General features: G+C 39.3%; 2 protein-coding genes across 3 annotated transcripts in view; one reads left to right on the forward strand and one right to left on the reverse strand.

Moving 5' to 3' along the window:
- LOC126162270 (uncharacterized) overlaps positions 1–10,979 on the reverse strand; it is a 101,645-nt gene extending 90,666 nt beyond the window's left edge. Inside the window, exons 1-3 of one of the 2 annotated variants that reach the window (XM_049918669.1) lie at positions 10,948–10,979; positions 4,437–4,664; positions 1,280–1,490 (exon numbers count right to left, since the gene is read on the reverse strand). In XM_049918669.1, coding sequence (XP_049774626.1) covers positions 1,429–1,490; positions 4,437–4,664; positions 10,948–10,975 — 318 coding nt within the window. In that variant the 5' untranslated portion in view covers positions 10,976–10,979 and the 3' untranslated portion in view covers positions 1,280–1,428. Of the gene's footprint in view, positions 1–1,279; positions 1,491–4,436; positions 4,665–10,947 lie in introns of those variants that run through there. The other variant, XM_049918670.1, reaches the window with a different exon arrangement.
- The window catches only part of LOC126162269 (uncharacterized), a 299,470-nt gene that overhangs the window by 70,571 nt on the left and 214,159 nt on the right, over positions 1–14,740 (forward strand). The gene's annotated exons all lie outside the window — the stretch shown is intronic.

Here is a 14,740-nt window from a genome sequence, read left to right on the forward strand (position 1 = left end):
TGCTTTTTTTTTTGGACATTTGATGTTACCCAAGAAAAAATGAAAGAAAGTATTGATAAGACGGGATGCATGCCTCCGAGTTTTCATTGTGTTAACAATGCAGGTTACCCTATTACGCGTCGTGCGTATTACTCGGTCGAATTTCACGATTCCATAACGCATTTGCAACCCTCTGCCGATCGAGGGCTACGTACTGTAGCCTGTGACATGGCGGTGTGTTACGTAACTGTGACAGAGATCAAGATACTGCTTGTTGTATTCCTTCAAGAAACTGAAAAGACGAATCGAAGAGTTTCTGCACAGACGAAGCTACTTTCCCTTCATCATGACAACGACACAGCATGTACATGCGACATGTGTAACAACCCGATACCTTGTATACGAGGTAACAGATCATCTTCCATACACCCCGACTATGTCCCATCCGCCCGTCATCTTTTTCCAAAACTCGATGAAAACTTTTAGAGGGTTTCACTTTGATAGTGATGAAGCGGAGCAAGTAGAAGTAATGATGTGGCCCCTTCAACAAAGTCAAACATTCTACAGTGAGGGTATCAAGAAACTGTTATCTAGTGTGGATAAACATAGTGACAGAAAGAATGAGGATGTAGAGTGTTAATAAAGTTTATTTTATTTAAAAAGCTATATAATTTTCACATATAAAAATTAGGAGGCATTACGTTTCGGCACGCACCTTTACTTACGCTTCAATCGACAAGATCTACTATTCAACACAGTACACGGTCACTTTTACTACTTCGATAATGTTAACACGCATCTTGGCACGATATTTCAAATAGCTTGCAATAAATTTATATAGAACCGTGAGATATGACACCATTTCCTCTGGATTACAAATTTTTCACTTATTTCCCAGGCCAGGTAAGGCCCAGCCGTGGCGTCAGTCGCGAGTCTTTGCTGTGGCCGCCGGTGACCTCGTGGCAGTCAGTGCGTTAAGGTTGGAAGTGGACATTGGGAATATAGGAGGTCAGCGTGGATAACGGATGAAATGCATCTGATGTTATTAATAAAAAGCCGTCGTTTGTCAGCATTTACGTGAACCTGTAGGTAGAGAAATATCTTCTACCGTTTAATATAAAAGATGACGTATGAAACTACACTTTTATTGCGTCGGCATACAACTGTTATAGAAACAACAGAAATATAAAAAGAATACAAATGCAATGTTTTTAATACTAATCTTTACAGAAATGATATTTACTGCATGTCGTGAAGTAACCAGAAACTGACTCAAAATAGGATGTGTAGATTTGACGGGTTATTTTTAAGTATAAGAGTCAAGTTCTGACACTCTTCCAGTTTCCTGGCTCCTCTGGAAACAGCAGATGTCTTCAGTCAGCAGTCCAGCTATTCATTCTCCACTCCCTCGCAGACGATTCAATCTGAGCCAACTGATTTGCAATACTCCTAGTTCCTGGGACAATCTGACAGGTATGGTTTGCATTGACTCTTTGGTTTCACAACGTAAACTGCAAAGAAGAGAAATGCGCTTTAGTAAAGATAGGAAGTACAAAAATAAGATAGCAGTTTAATTTTATTAGTGATAGGACAACGGTAAGTCTTCACCTTTTTTACGTGGCACGAATTTCACTGTCAGCATTGTGACAAGATTATGTTACGGTCGTGTATCAGAGATAATGTGGGGCCACACTGTGTTATATGTTACAGGGTTGCTATTCTTACTGGTACTATAGCAAACCGTTGGAAGATTGGCGACGCGAATAAACCTCACTTATAGCTTATATCGAAAGTTTAAGGATGTCACTAGAACCACGTTCCTCTAGGAGGGTAATGTTCCTGGCGTGCGAAGCATTCAGTGAGCAAAGCATGTATCCTGTGATGAGGTAAATGACGATAACCTGAGGGACTTCGGTTTCGTTTGCTGGGAACTGATCTGGCAATCTCTGAGTTTGTGTTTAGGGAATGGTCAGCACCGCCGGTCCCCAGTAACCGTAAAACTTTGTCGTACGTGAGACCATCTTAACTGTAGAACGATCCAACGTGACTGGATGAAATGCGTTTACTCTGTCCTTCGTGTGCAGGTCAGGAACGGTATTCCGCCGTCCGAACGTTCGCCCAACCCATAACGAACACCCTTTTGTTGCAAAAAGAAATAGAAAAATCAGTCATCTATTCAGTGATGACAGCTACTGACAACAAAATTTACACTCTTAAAAGTTTAATTAACAACAGTGTTATGTAAATACTAATGCTTATCATAAAGAAAGGACTGAATAAAAGAATACCATATGATACGAAACAGAACGAATTCAAGAAATTATTATTTACGAAGGTTAAACCCCAGACCACAAATTGACCAAAGATAACATTTTTACTAGAAGAGGGTTGTAGCCACATCGAGCTGCAAGTTTGCGGTGTCTACAATGTAACTCGGCAATGGAGATGTTAACTTCATTTCTCTCTTGTACTCTTGCAATAGTAGTACGCATGTTAAGCGCTGCTAGGTTATTTTAAAGGCGATCTGAAGTTTTAAAGTTTTACGGTTGAATTATTAGTCAGAAGTGGGACTGAAGTAATATAATCTTTACCGTTTAGACAGATAACGGGATAGTTGATTGCTGATTTTTGATGGGACTTAGCCTTCGTGGTACTTAATAGTCACGAACATCAAAGGACACAGATAGAGACTCATCGCTGACATAAATTCAATTATTAGACTTGAATAGACAACAGATAAACGCAATCACAAAGAATTTACAATTGCGCCGTACTGTCAGAAGCTATCGTCAAAGTCATAACTGCGAGTGCTAAACGACGCAATCACCCTGTAGAAATACTGAATGAATTAGGTACCTTTCTCCATCACTCAGAATGCCAAGTTTGGAGAGCGCAAGATCACCAAAATGTTAATTGTTTTGAGAGAGACCAAAAGTTTGTAGTGGTGAGACCTTCAGTTTTCCCCAACTCCAGAAGATACACATTTTGTTAGAGTTTGAAAAATTATTCTCTTGAAATGGCGGCAGTGTTACTTTGCACGATCCCTGTGAAGTTATGGACCTCAGCTTTGTGCAAGATGAGAGGCCACCTTCTGTTTATTAATCGTCCGCAATATTATTGCACATGGGACTGGGGCATTTCGGTCGGCTCATCATGAGTTTTAATCGTGATATTTTGCTAGGACACGATGAACAATTTCACAGTATAAGCACAGCTCTTCTGAAAGCTTCGATAGATGATGCGTTTTCCTTAACAACTGTTCTTGATGACTGTAATGTATCAGCCTGCTTACAGCCGTGGCCACGTAAAGCCAAATTAAATAATGTCGTGGTTGTATAGTAACAAACTTGTTTTCTAGACATTTTCATCTAAATATTCATTATTTAACTTTCATGTACTCTTGTACTAACCAACACGCGTGCAGGCACAACTTCTAACGCTGTGGAAATCATAACGAGTAATACGACAACCCCACATCTTCTTCTTTCGCGATATTTTGGTCTGGCCTAAGTAATGTGCTTTTATCAGGTTCTTTTTTCAACCTTCACTGACTACTAATAAAAATGTGTGGCATGCTGCTATTTACCATATAAATGCCCGATATTTGGGAAATTTTTTGCAATGGTTATACGGTTGATTGCTAGTACAGTGTGTCATCGCCTATAAGTAGCATATATTTCGGTCCGATATTACATTGTAGATGTCTCACTAAGACAATGAATGAGTTTGTGCCCCAACTCAATGCCAACATGATGTTTCCGATAAGATGTAGTCCAGTACGTTCACTTATCATTGCCCAGTTCACCTAATTCTTCGTCTCTATGTCAACGCGTCGCTAAATTTTTAACTTCTTTAAACTTGCAAGACTATTTCTACTTGTTCCTAAGCGGATGACGGGTGTTGTATATACACACTAATCCAGTTGTCGGCCTTCTACAGGGTATGAAGAAAAGTGTACGTTGCCTATCGGTTTATAGTGTTAAGCTTAGTATAGGTGTGTGTACTTCACTGCCAACACATTCACTGTGAAATTTAACCACACGCTACGGACCGCGGCACTCGTGGCAACTTCCGTCGCCTGTTAAAATATCTTTTCGTAAAATGTTGAAACTATGTCCCATTGCGCACTTCATGTGGCGTTACACGATATAATCCTCCTAAAAGAATTCAAGGGTGTGTAGTGAAAAACATGCAGCAGTTTTAAGGGGCAAGAAAATGACTATAAAAGGTGGACTAAATATGCGCAGGAAATTGCTCTGAATGGTTTTGGTGGAGAATCATGAAGAGTTGCAATTTCGTAATTTCGGTGAGGCAAGGGTAGCCACTGTTCCTTGATGAATTGATTTCACTCATATTTTCACTTACGCTGTGGGACCATTCGCGAATTTTTATGCTGAACAAACTAGTTTTATCTTGTCAATTTTGAACAGAAAACAGTTCTGTTTAAAGTAACTTACCTTTCGGTAGTTCGTTGTAGCAAGAATACAGCTTCAACGAATTAGCATACAAGTAGAACTTGTTGTCTGCTGCGACACAAATGGTATCATCGTCATCTTCCGTGTTGGACGACCTCCCCAGAAATCTATTCTCAGCCGTGATATTTCCGGTGCTTAGATTCTCATTCCCGATGTTGGCGGTGGTCGACCCTTCTGGTTGTCCGTGGACCTCCGCCACTGCTACCAGTGCTGTAAAAGTCAGTGAACGTAATTACAGATGGCTATTTCGTCTAATGGATGTTAATTAAACTCTCCCACTTAGCACTGCAACACTACTGTATGCTATATATGTGTTACTTGAACAGTCCGCTTGTCCCAGAAAATAAAAAAGAACGAATCAACAGCGACATGCACGCTATGCTCATGTCGGACAAGTTCTCGTAATTAATTTCGTGTTCCAATATACAATTACAGTGGTCTTTAAAGTTCTTGTTGCATTGTTATTATCTCATAATTAAATTGACAATATTAGTTCTTTCCTCACTTATTTCTGGGAAGGTTTGCCTTTTTAGCAAGGCTCTGCCACGCTGAAGGCTAGCCCGATATTTGGCTGATAAAGCTAGGTTCTTCATTGGTTTTGACATCAGACAGCCCGCTCTACCCTTAGTAGTAAAGAATAAAAAGGTATTGCAGAATCTGGAAGCCTTCCTCGTTGCGATCATGCAGCTGGGGTTTCACTGAAAAGCACACATATCTCCAAGTGGACGGCTCTGTAAAGTGTTTTGCTCCTCATCAAAATAATTAACGTAACCTATTAAAATATTGTCCCTGTTCCGTCCTCTGAAAATCACGTGATAGAGAAGATTAATAGGTACCATTAGTATTTGTTTGTTTTTCTGTTACATTCAAACTAAATTTAGAGGCAAAGAAGTGACGTGCCTTGCATGGAGCGTCTCACATAACTTGTTGTGATGTTCCGGATACTGTACGATGGGAGACATCAGAGTCATTTCACTATCTACGTTAAGTCCAAGATACTAGTACATACACTGTCCCGTCACAGTAATGTGACCACCGCCTTTGTTCGACATCGACACGAGATAACCACTCAATGACGGTAGGGCTCAGTATTAACGTTGGAGGCTATGTAAAGATCATCAGGGAGCCGCGGGGGACAGTGCAACCGTTGTCATCATGAGGAAACGAAGATATTTATCTGACGTCCAAAAGGGTATGATTATTGCCTTTCTGGCAAAGAGTGGATGCACGCCACAGTTTGTAAACTGTTCAAGTGTCACCCTGCTTAAAGTGAACTGTGCATGGTAAAACTGCACTATCGAAAACTGACAGCATGACCAGTGGGGCAGCATTGACCATAGATGACAGAGGTGAAAGACAGCTGCGGAGATGTGTACGGATGAACAGGCATGCAACAGTTGAGGGAAAGACGCCCCAGATGAACCACGGGGCTAGCAGCAGTGTCTCCTCAACTCCAATACATGAACCGGACCTGCTTTAAGCGGCTGTTTTTGCCAAAGACGTTTTATGCTCGATCGTGTATAAGGCCGGTGGCGCGTACTGCGTGAAACGTCTCAAGGCAAACAACCTGCAATGAGTGAGGGAGCGTTATGGTCTGAGGAATGTATTCGTGTCGGTGATTCTTCATAATGGAAGCCATAATCGATCTAAACTACTATGCGTTTGTTCTTGAGGACCGTGTCCACCCCTCCATGCAGTTAAATGTTCTTCGGTATGATGGCATCTGCCAAGAAGGCAATGCATCCGCTCACTGTTGGATCTGTAGTTTGCTCTTAATATGACTGGACATGTTTCCTTCTGTTCTTTGGAATGAGATCTCAATATGGAAACTTTAGGGCTCATGTACTTTTCTTTATACTCTGTGATCAAGAAATGTGTTTCCAGTAACTGCAGTTTTATTTAATTATGCAACTGCTTTGTTGTATACTTGTTGTCAGTTTCACTACGTAGTTTTCTGTAAAGAAAATAAGAGTTTTCTCACTGCACTCGCTTTCTTCAGTAGCGTCTATTATATGGCCTGTATTTGGCTTTCTAATTCTTACACGATTCTCCCCCAGTTTTTTTGTTTATGCTACTTATTGTTTAACATTGTTTTTTATGTGCCTGTTCGTACTTATCTTGACCTTCCTTTAATCCCTTTGTTAGTAGTTTGTTTAGTTAGTGACTTGTAGCGCATTTTTCGTTGCTGTTCATTATTGCAGTACATCTTACGTTTGTAAGTCCCTCTTATAGTTTTTACAGAAACATTTCAAATGTAACGCAGGAGAAAATTTTTCAGCCAGCACACCGAAACATAGAGGCGACGAAGAATGTGACATCTTACGTTACAGTTCAATGTGCACAAACAAACGTTGTGAATTGACTCAATCTCTGTATTTTGATGGCGGTATGAAATGCGTAAGAAGATATTTCAAAAATATTATCGTTGTATAGGTGAAATTATATTCTATGTTTTACATTTTCTGGTTCTTTAATTGCAGTGAGGACGAAACAGACGACCGCATTGGAAAAATCGTTGAATTACACACACGCGTACAAATGATCGAAAACTTTTGTTGCTTCCAACAACACTAAGGTGAAATAAAATTGCGAAAACTATTGTCAGCAAAACGTAACTGGTGCAGTATCTTTTTTTGTTGCATAAATAAAGCTGGCGTCCTCTTTTCACCATTCCTACAAGAGGTGTTGCGTGCGCATTCCAGTATGTATCACAGCTTAGCGTCATGGTTCTGTACTTCTCAAGTGTAAAAGGATTCCAAAACCAGTCACTAACTCTCAAAATACATATAGCTATTAAATAGTAGAGCCATTTGATTAAACCTGGTGCCACAGGCAGGATTTGTGTGAGAATGTTCTTGACAATTTCTCTGACAAATGCCATACGCTCATTTCATTTCATATCTGACAAGTACCTCTAGCATTTTAGTTACAGAAGCCACTCTCTTACATCTAACAGACTCAGAGTTCGCGTATCAGTTGTTATGAAAGAGAAGCTGAGTGATCATAGGGCAGTTACAAATTCAACGTCTTTTAGTGTCAATAGAATGTTACTGGATATAGGAACGAATTCCGCCTCAGAAGAAATATCAGGAATTTAACTACAGTATATTGCAGCTGTCAAGATCGAATATTCAGCTCCTTTTGTGACGAGGGTGTGAAACAGAAAGTGGTCAACTCTACGAGTATTTGCAAACTGCATTTTAGACTTGTATGTGCCGAGTAAGTTTTCAGTAAAATGCAAAGACCCGTCACAGTTCGAGTGATATGTTACTAAGTTTCTGTCAAAACATTAAGAGCTTCAACACACGTTTAAAGACTTCGGAGCCTTGTTAAAAGCAAAACCCGAAAGCAGCTATGATATTTAAATTAATCACTCACTAGCCGATCTGACCAAAAATCTTAACATGTATGGGTACCATATACACATCTACTTCACTTATTAAGTCACTCTTTGACTGTATTGACACCCTCTCGACAAATCTAGGAGAGAAGGACGAAGTTCTGACTTCTCTTTTCCGAATCTGATTCAACACAGAATTAGATTTCGTTGAATTGTCTCAAAAGACCTAGCTAGTCAACATTGACGTAACTGATCGAACAAGTAGAAACTAATTCCGCTCAGTAGTGGAAATGTATCTGGATCTAAGAAGATGTCTTTAAGGTCCTATACACAACTTTCTCCAGTTCCAGCAGAAGTTAACCGTAGGTTGAAACAGCGATAAAGCATTCCGAGCGACTCGAAAAAAGCGCACATGAGTGGATGCCTAACTCGGTGTAGTTGCAGAATAAATGAACCCCGTTTTGGAGGACGGAAGTCTCCTCCATATGAATCCAAACTGATTCAGCAAACAGAAGTCTTGTGATACTCATCAACTAGGAATTACACTATGAGCAATAACGCCCACATCGAAGCCTCGTTCCTTGAAATATTCCGAACAATATTCGATACAGTTCCGAAATGTCATTTAGTGGACAACATACGAGTATACCGGATATCGGACCTGATTTATGATTTTATTCGGTAACTCACTGCAGAAATAGTTCAACACAATACTCTTAATGGAACAAAAGTGAAAGTCGGAAAGATATTTTCAAAGGTACGACAGTGAGATATTATATGGCTATAACGGTTCACACTTTACACAGTATAAAAGAATTATCCCATAGTTTGCGAGGTGGTAGTTCGGACGAAAACATAAGCAAAATGTCCCGAAGATATGAGGTCTAAGATACATACTTTAAGAGCTACGTGTACTTGGTGATTCTGTAAACCGTCTTCACAGTTCATTTCAAGTGCATCATATACGTTAATTCTAACAAAACAGGTATGTATTTTGAACAGCTTATGAAAAACATTAACGTCGTCGTTTTTTCTCTGAAACTGCCAGAACATTGATGCCTGCTGTTAACAAAGAAAATACCAAACTCCATTTTGATCACCTCCTTTACAGATGGCTCACAAATGCAGGTCGTATGTAATAGCTTGTAAAACTACGACACCGTGCAGCAAGTATTTTCCAGCTATTTGGTTTCATAAATTTAAAACCATTTTTGCAACTGTATATACTTGTGAAATTAATCATCAATGACATTTTATGAGACTGTAATATATGATGAAAGAATAAATAACAAATAATTATGTCAAGTCGTTGTAGTAAATAGTCTGGAAATGTCAGGGATGTTATATTAGTATGACACGCGTCATACATTTCATGTAATAATAATATCGTTGTCGTAAGAACGCACGGAGGAATGAGTTGCGAACATTCTGCGTTTTGGTACAGACATGTGTCTTGGGACAGAAATGACAAATTGTGCTGGAATTGGTGTTATAATAAGGGGGAAGCTAAGATATAAGTGAGGGAGCACATGTATGTGCGTAGTACATGACCGCAAGAAAGGTTTTAGAGTTAATGAAAAAAGCAGTGTGGCCCAAGCTTATTCAAGTTCATCGCTAATCAAACGAGCCTACTGTCTACACTGAATTTCATAAATAGCATTACATCGTACTTCAAGCAACTCATCGCAAAGTAAGATACATCCAGTAGTTTTATAGTTGTGTTATACGCATGCCAGTATAAGAGTAGCTTTATTGGTTCAAAAAATAGCTCAGAGCACTATGGGAATCAACATCTGAGGTCATCAGTCCCCTAGAACTTAGAACTGATAATCCTAACTAACCTAAGGACATCACACACATCCATGCCCGAGGAATGATTCGAACCTGCGACCGTAGCGGTCGCGCGGTTGCAGAATGACGTGCCTAGAACCGCTCGGGCACCCAGGCCGGCAGATAATTGGGTGTTTGAAGTTAGAAATGCGATGGCCACCAACGTAGTCCTGTCCTCTCATCATAACTGTAGTAACTATGTTTCTTCATATGGTGCAGCACTGCTATGCCGACACAGACAATCAGTTGAAACGAAAAGTGATATAAGTGCAATACATGTTTGAGTGACAAAACTATACTGGCTATCTTGAGGCCAAAGTAATTATATGATTTTATGTTTTGTTCTGTAAATAACATATCTCTACATAACATTAGTACTGGCAGTAGGTTCTTGCCTTGAAGGAAAGTTTGTACGGCACTATTCCAATAGTATCTGATATGGATAAGGAATTAATTACTTATGGTCACGACTAAAGATTTTTTCAAAGACACAGCTTTATCGTTATTTGCGTGACGCAATATAGTATCTATGAAGTGTTGCTAGTCGCTATTAAAATTTTTATTAAAATTATTTCATCACAGATTAACGTCTTTAGTGTTCATTTTACGAGTGTTTTTTTACATCGAAGGTCGCGCAAGCGCATTTTGTTTATTTACCGCATTACTTTTGTTAAAGTATTTGCGTGAATTTAGTGTAATTATCTATTTACCAAAGGCAGCTCTCAATCGTTTTGGAGATGGATAACATTTTATTCTGATTTCTAAATTTATTCATACAACTTTGTGATACATAATCGCGGTTTCCTACAGTAGGACTGCCACTCGTAGCCATTCTTTTTTTTTTTACATTTATAAAGTTTTGTACACAGCAAATACTCTCGCAGTAACGACTGGGTTGTAACTGTCTACATTGTATCGGTAAGCGTCGATCTCCCCATTAGATGCTTTGTTTCTATTTATTGTGCAACAGTTTTATGCACAGGTGAGTATATGTCAGTATTATGTTACGATACAACAAGAATGTAATGTGGTCCAAGTGGTTTAACAGTTGCTTACTGCACTCTGCTGATGATTCGATATAGCAAACAGCTTACAGTGGACGAGATAAGTTTCACAATAGCGAAGATTAACAAGTGCTCATTCGAAATAAAATATGCATTTTAAAGTCTCCTGGATTGTATTCCTTTTTTTCGGCCAATCGACTATCTTTCTATTCATAGAAATAGCTGTTCGCACGGATTAATATATGAGAAATTATGTGAAATGGGGGTGAGAAAAATATGTATATGTGAATGACAGATAATAAAACCTGCCAATACCTACCAGCAACAAGCAACAAAGCAGCCTTCATTGCACTCGACAAAAACTACTACTGCTCTCTTCGTTATACTTTCATTTATATATGTTTAAATACCCGATGGCATCATCAAATGTTATCGTTAAGTTCCCTACTGATTTTCCGTTCCGTGAACTCTGGTTGCTGCAACTAGCAGCGGAATGACTTTCCTTGTGCTTGAAAAGATCTGTTATCGTTCGCTGTGTCAAACGTATTATCAGCGTTACAACTACAACATTCAATAAAACTGGTTAGCATACTTTAGGTACAGGCTGGAAAGGAATTAATGTTGTTTTTTTTGCAGCATTTGTAATTTTTTCTAGATCTATACCTCTACGTCCTGTATTATACATTAAATCTATTTGAAATATGTGGTTAACTCTCTAGCTACTGACTGTTAGCAAAGTTATACATCTAACTTCCCGTGGATTAAATTTGGGAGCGCCATATCGTATGGGCACGTAAAATTCCCCTCCTTAAAAAATCTTTTTGCGTGTAAAGAGCAACAAACCGACGCCTTCTGTAGACACTAGCAGTCAAATGAAAGGCTAGACGAGCATTGTTTGTTAGGATTGAGTCTAGCAACACAATTCAAAACGGAAATAGCGTATAACTGTTATAACTCCAGAGAAACGGCACTTAACGACTCTTAGGAAATACATCCTATATAAGGTACTGACGCTTTTGTGATACTGCGTTGGTAACAAGACAATGTTGTGACTTGGAAAATGGTAAAAAGCTTCAATTCAGCAGAGTAAACTTTGTAATGCGGAAAAAGACTGGAGCCTATTAAAAGTGGATAAGAAATAAAGAAATATTTTAGAGATCAAATACCCAGCTGGCTAGAAGCGAAAATGTGTAAATTGTTTCGAATTACAACCTTCTCCCCCACCCTTGTGATAGAGGGAAAGTCACACAAGGAACGACTTAGAGAGAAAGAGCCGATGCTTGACACATCACTAACAGCTCCACACGCGGAACACACACGTACTTAACATGATAAGTGTTTAATTGTTTTAGGTTTTAGTGTAAATGGCATATCAGTTATGTATGTAGTACATTCTGCCACGTGGAAGTTAATTATGTCACATTCTCCGTAGAATAATGAAGTGAAATAATTTTCTTTTTGATGCCTTTAACCTCTCATTTTGCAAAAAACTGACAAAATGTCTGGTGGGATACTGCAATCACTGGTTATACAATGTTACTTATAATCCGTCATGATTGCAAAAATGTTTATTCACGTAGCTGGTTTCTGTCCGTCTAGAACGATCTTCAGATATGCAAATTTCAGTTACAGGAGTAACCCGTCCTCACACAGCAACATTCACATGCTGCGTCCAGCTGAAAATTCCGGTATGATCTCGAGGGCTCTGGACAGTCTGTCGCACCACAGTGGCGCTTCTCTTCTGGAACTGCCTCGTACCTTGTGACAAATGAGTGGACAGATGTGTCAACAAAGATGAATTCTCTGAAAACTTCTGTAGAGGTCTTATTATTTACTGTTGGTATTGCAAATGACAGACACTCCCTTTCCTACAGAGCACACATACTTCTATTCCTGCAGCCCCTGCAGAACATGAACCGGAAGTAACGAATGTAGACTTCCTTTGATTACATCCCTATTAACAGTATAGTATCAGTTTTGTTGATGAGCTTCTAACTGCTTCATCTTCGCCTTGTTGGCAAACAAAGTGACGGGCTACTTTTGTACTTTTTACAAACAAGGGACAGCTTTGACAACGAACTTTCGGAACCGCACAAAACCATGTATAAAGTAACACCCGATCATAGAAAAACCAGTGCTCTGTACAATTTCCATGCGAAACGTTGCATCCTACCACAAGCAGCATTTTAGTAGAGAGAAATAAAGAAACAAGATGTAATGGAAAGGTAAATAGGGAACTTTAAGAATGTTAACATGTAATTCAATGACGTCAGTGTAACATGCACTTTCAGTCAACAAAATGGTTGGTTGAAATGGGTCTGAGCACTATGGGACTCAACTGCTGAGGTCATTAGTCCCCTAGAACTTAGAACTAGTTAAACCTAACTAACCTAAGGACAGCACATACATCCATGCCCGAGGCAGGATTAGAAACTGCGACCGTAGCGGTCTTGCGGTTCCAGACTGCAGCGCCTTTAACCGCACGGCTTCAGTCAACAGTGCAAAAAAACTCTGCCTAAAGTAAACATATAGCTCAAAACACACATATCCTACACACCTGATAGTGCTTATACGAATTCTCATTCTGCAGATGCATAAGTGGTTAAAACAATCCATACGAGAACAAAGTCAACACCTCATTAGATCCACGTTTCTGTATCCACAATCACTTCCATATTTTATCAGTCCAACGAACAACGGGACATTAATTACATTTTAAAATGATATTGTGAGTACGTCAGTGTCATTACATGCCTTCCACCAAGTACAGTGAAAATTATGCATATACTCAGTTGCAAAAACTTCATTGTACATCAGAGTGAAGTATATAATAACAAAATTATGTGAATTTTCTCTTGTGTTTTGGAACATTGTAGTCTTACATGATCCGCAATCCTTGTGATGTAGAGTTTATATGAGCGAACTGTAGAGCCTCACGACCTCTCTCTATCAAATCGTGATACCACACGCTCATTTAGAGCTTGCAATTGGGACCGTCTGTTTTCTTTCAAACGATCTCCTGCTGCCTTTCACTAGACGCACAATTTACAATTAATCGGTAATTTTATTTACTTTTAATGTACTTATCGTGCCCCACTAGTTTGCTACAGGAATTGAAGCCACGACAGCCACAGCCATCATCAGTGTTTTCTAGTAGGCTGTCATCAATATCTTCTATTACACAGGATTTCGATGGTTTGCTTGTACATAGATCGTACTCACTTTGACTGGACTGTTGCTGTTGCTCTGGAGATGGACGTCGTGTACTGTTTGAGTAGCCACCTTCAGCTTTGGGTTCTTCCTGTCCTTCAAAATCAGTATCCCTATCTCTATATCTTAATGTTTAACATCTTTAACACACATCCTTTTGATTTATACAGGTGCGGAATCGTTAAATTACTTAGCTTTCCCACAATGTTTTAAAACTAATGGTGATATTTAATGGTGTGTTGAATAAAGTAACGGTCAAACTATGAAAATATATACTGTACTAATTCAAATGAAATTCATATCTACACGACAGTAATAAGACGAAAGTCGATTTTAGTAAAACATAATGTATCTGTACAAACAGCGTGTCTGCTTTAGATTCAGTTACTAATGTATTATTCATTCTGGACACTGAAACAAGCTGTGTTTACTTGCTGTACCATGTCACAAGGAAGTGGTACTGTAATGTGGCATACCATAAATGAAATAATAAAATTTCCATATTGATTTTCGATTTGTCTTCTTTCAGCTGTGCCACAAATGGCTCTGAGCACTATGGGACTTAACACCTGAGCTCATCAGTCCCTAGAATTTGGAACAACTTAAACCTAACTAACCTAAGGACATCACACACATCCATGGAAGAGGCAGGATTCGAAACTGAAGCGCCTAGAACCGCTCGGCCACCACGGCCGGCCTCAGTTGTGAGACAAAAGGTATAAAAGCGTATCCTCCACCGAGACTGGAATCAGGAACCAAAGTAGGCACCCTTCCCAGGCCAAGTTACTCCTGGCTAGCCAGATTTTACAGCATTGTGTTGTGCCTTACACCTCCACTCCTGACTATGAAGGATACTCTCGAAACGTAAAAGGCAAGATTAATCGCAGTTTCCAAGTAAAATG

This window comes from Schistocerca cancellata, chromosome 2 (genome assembly GCF_023864275.1).
Source record: "Schistocerca cancellata isolate TAMUIC-IGC-003103 chromosome 2, iqSchCanc2.1, whole genome shotgun sequence".
Classification (NCBI taxonomy): domain Eukaryota; kingdom Metazoa; phylum Arthropoda; class Insecta; order Orthoptera; family Acrididae; genus Schistocerca; species Schistocerca cancellata.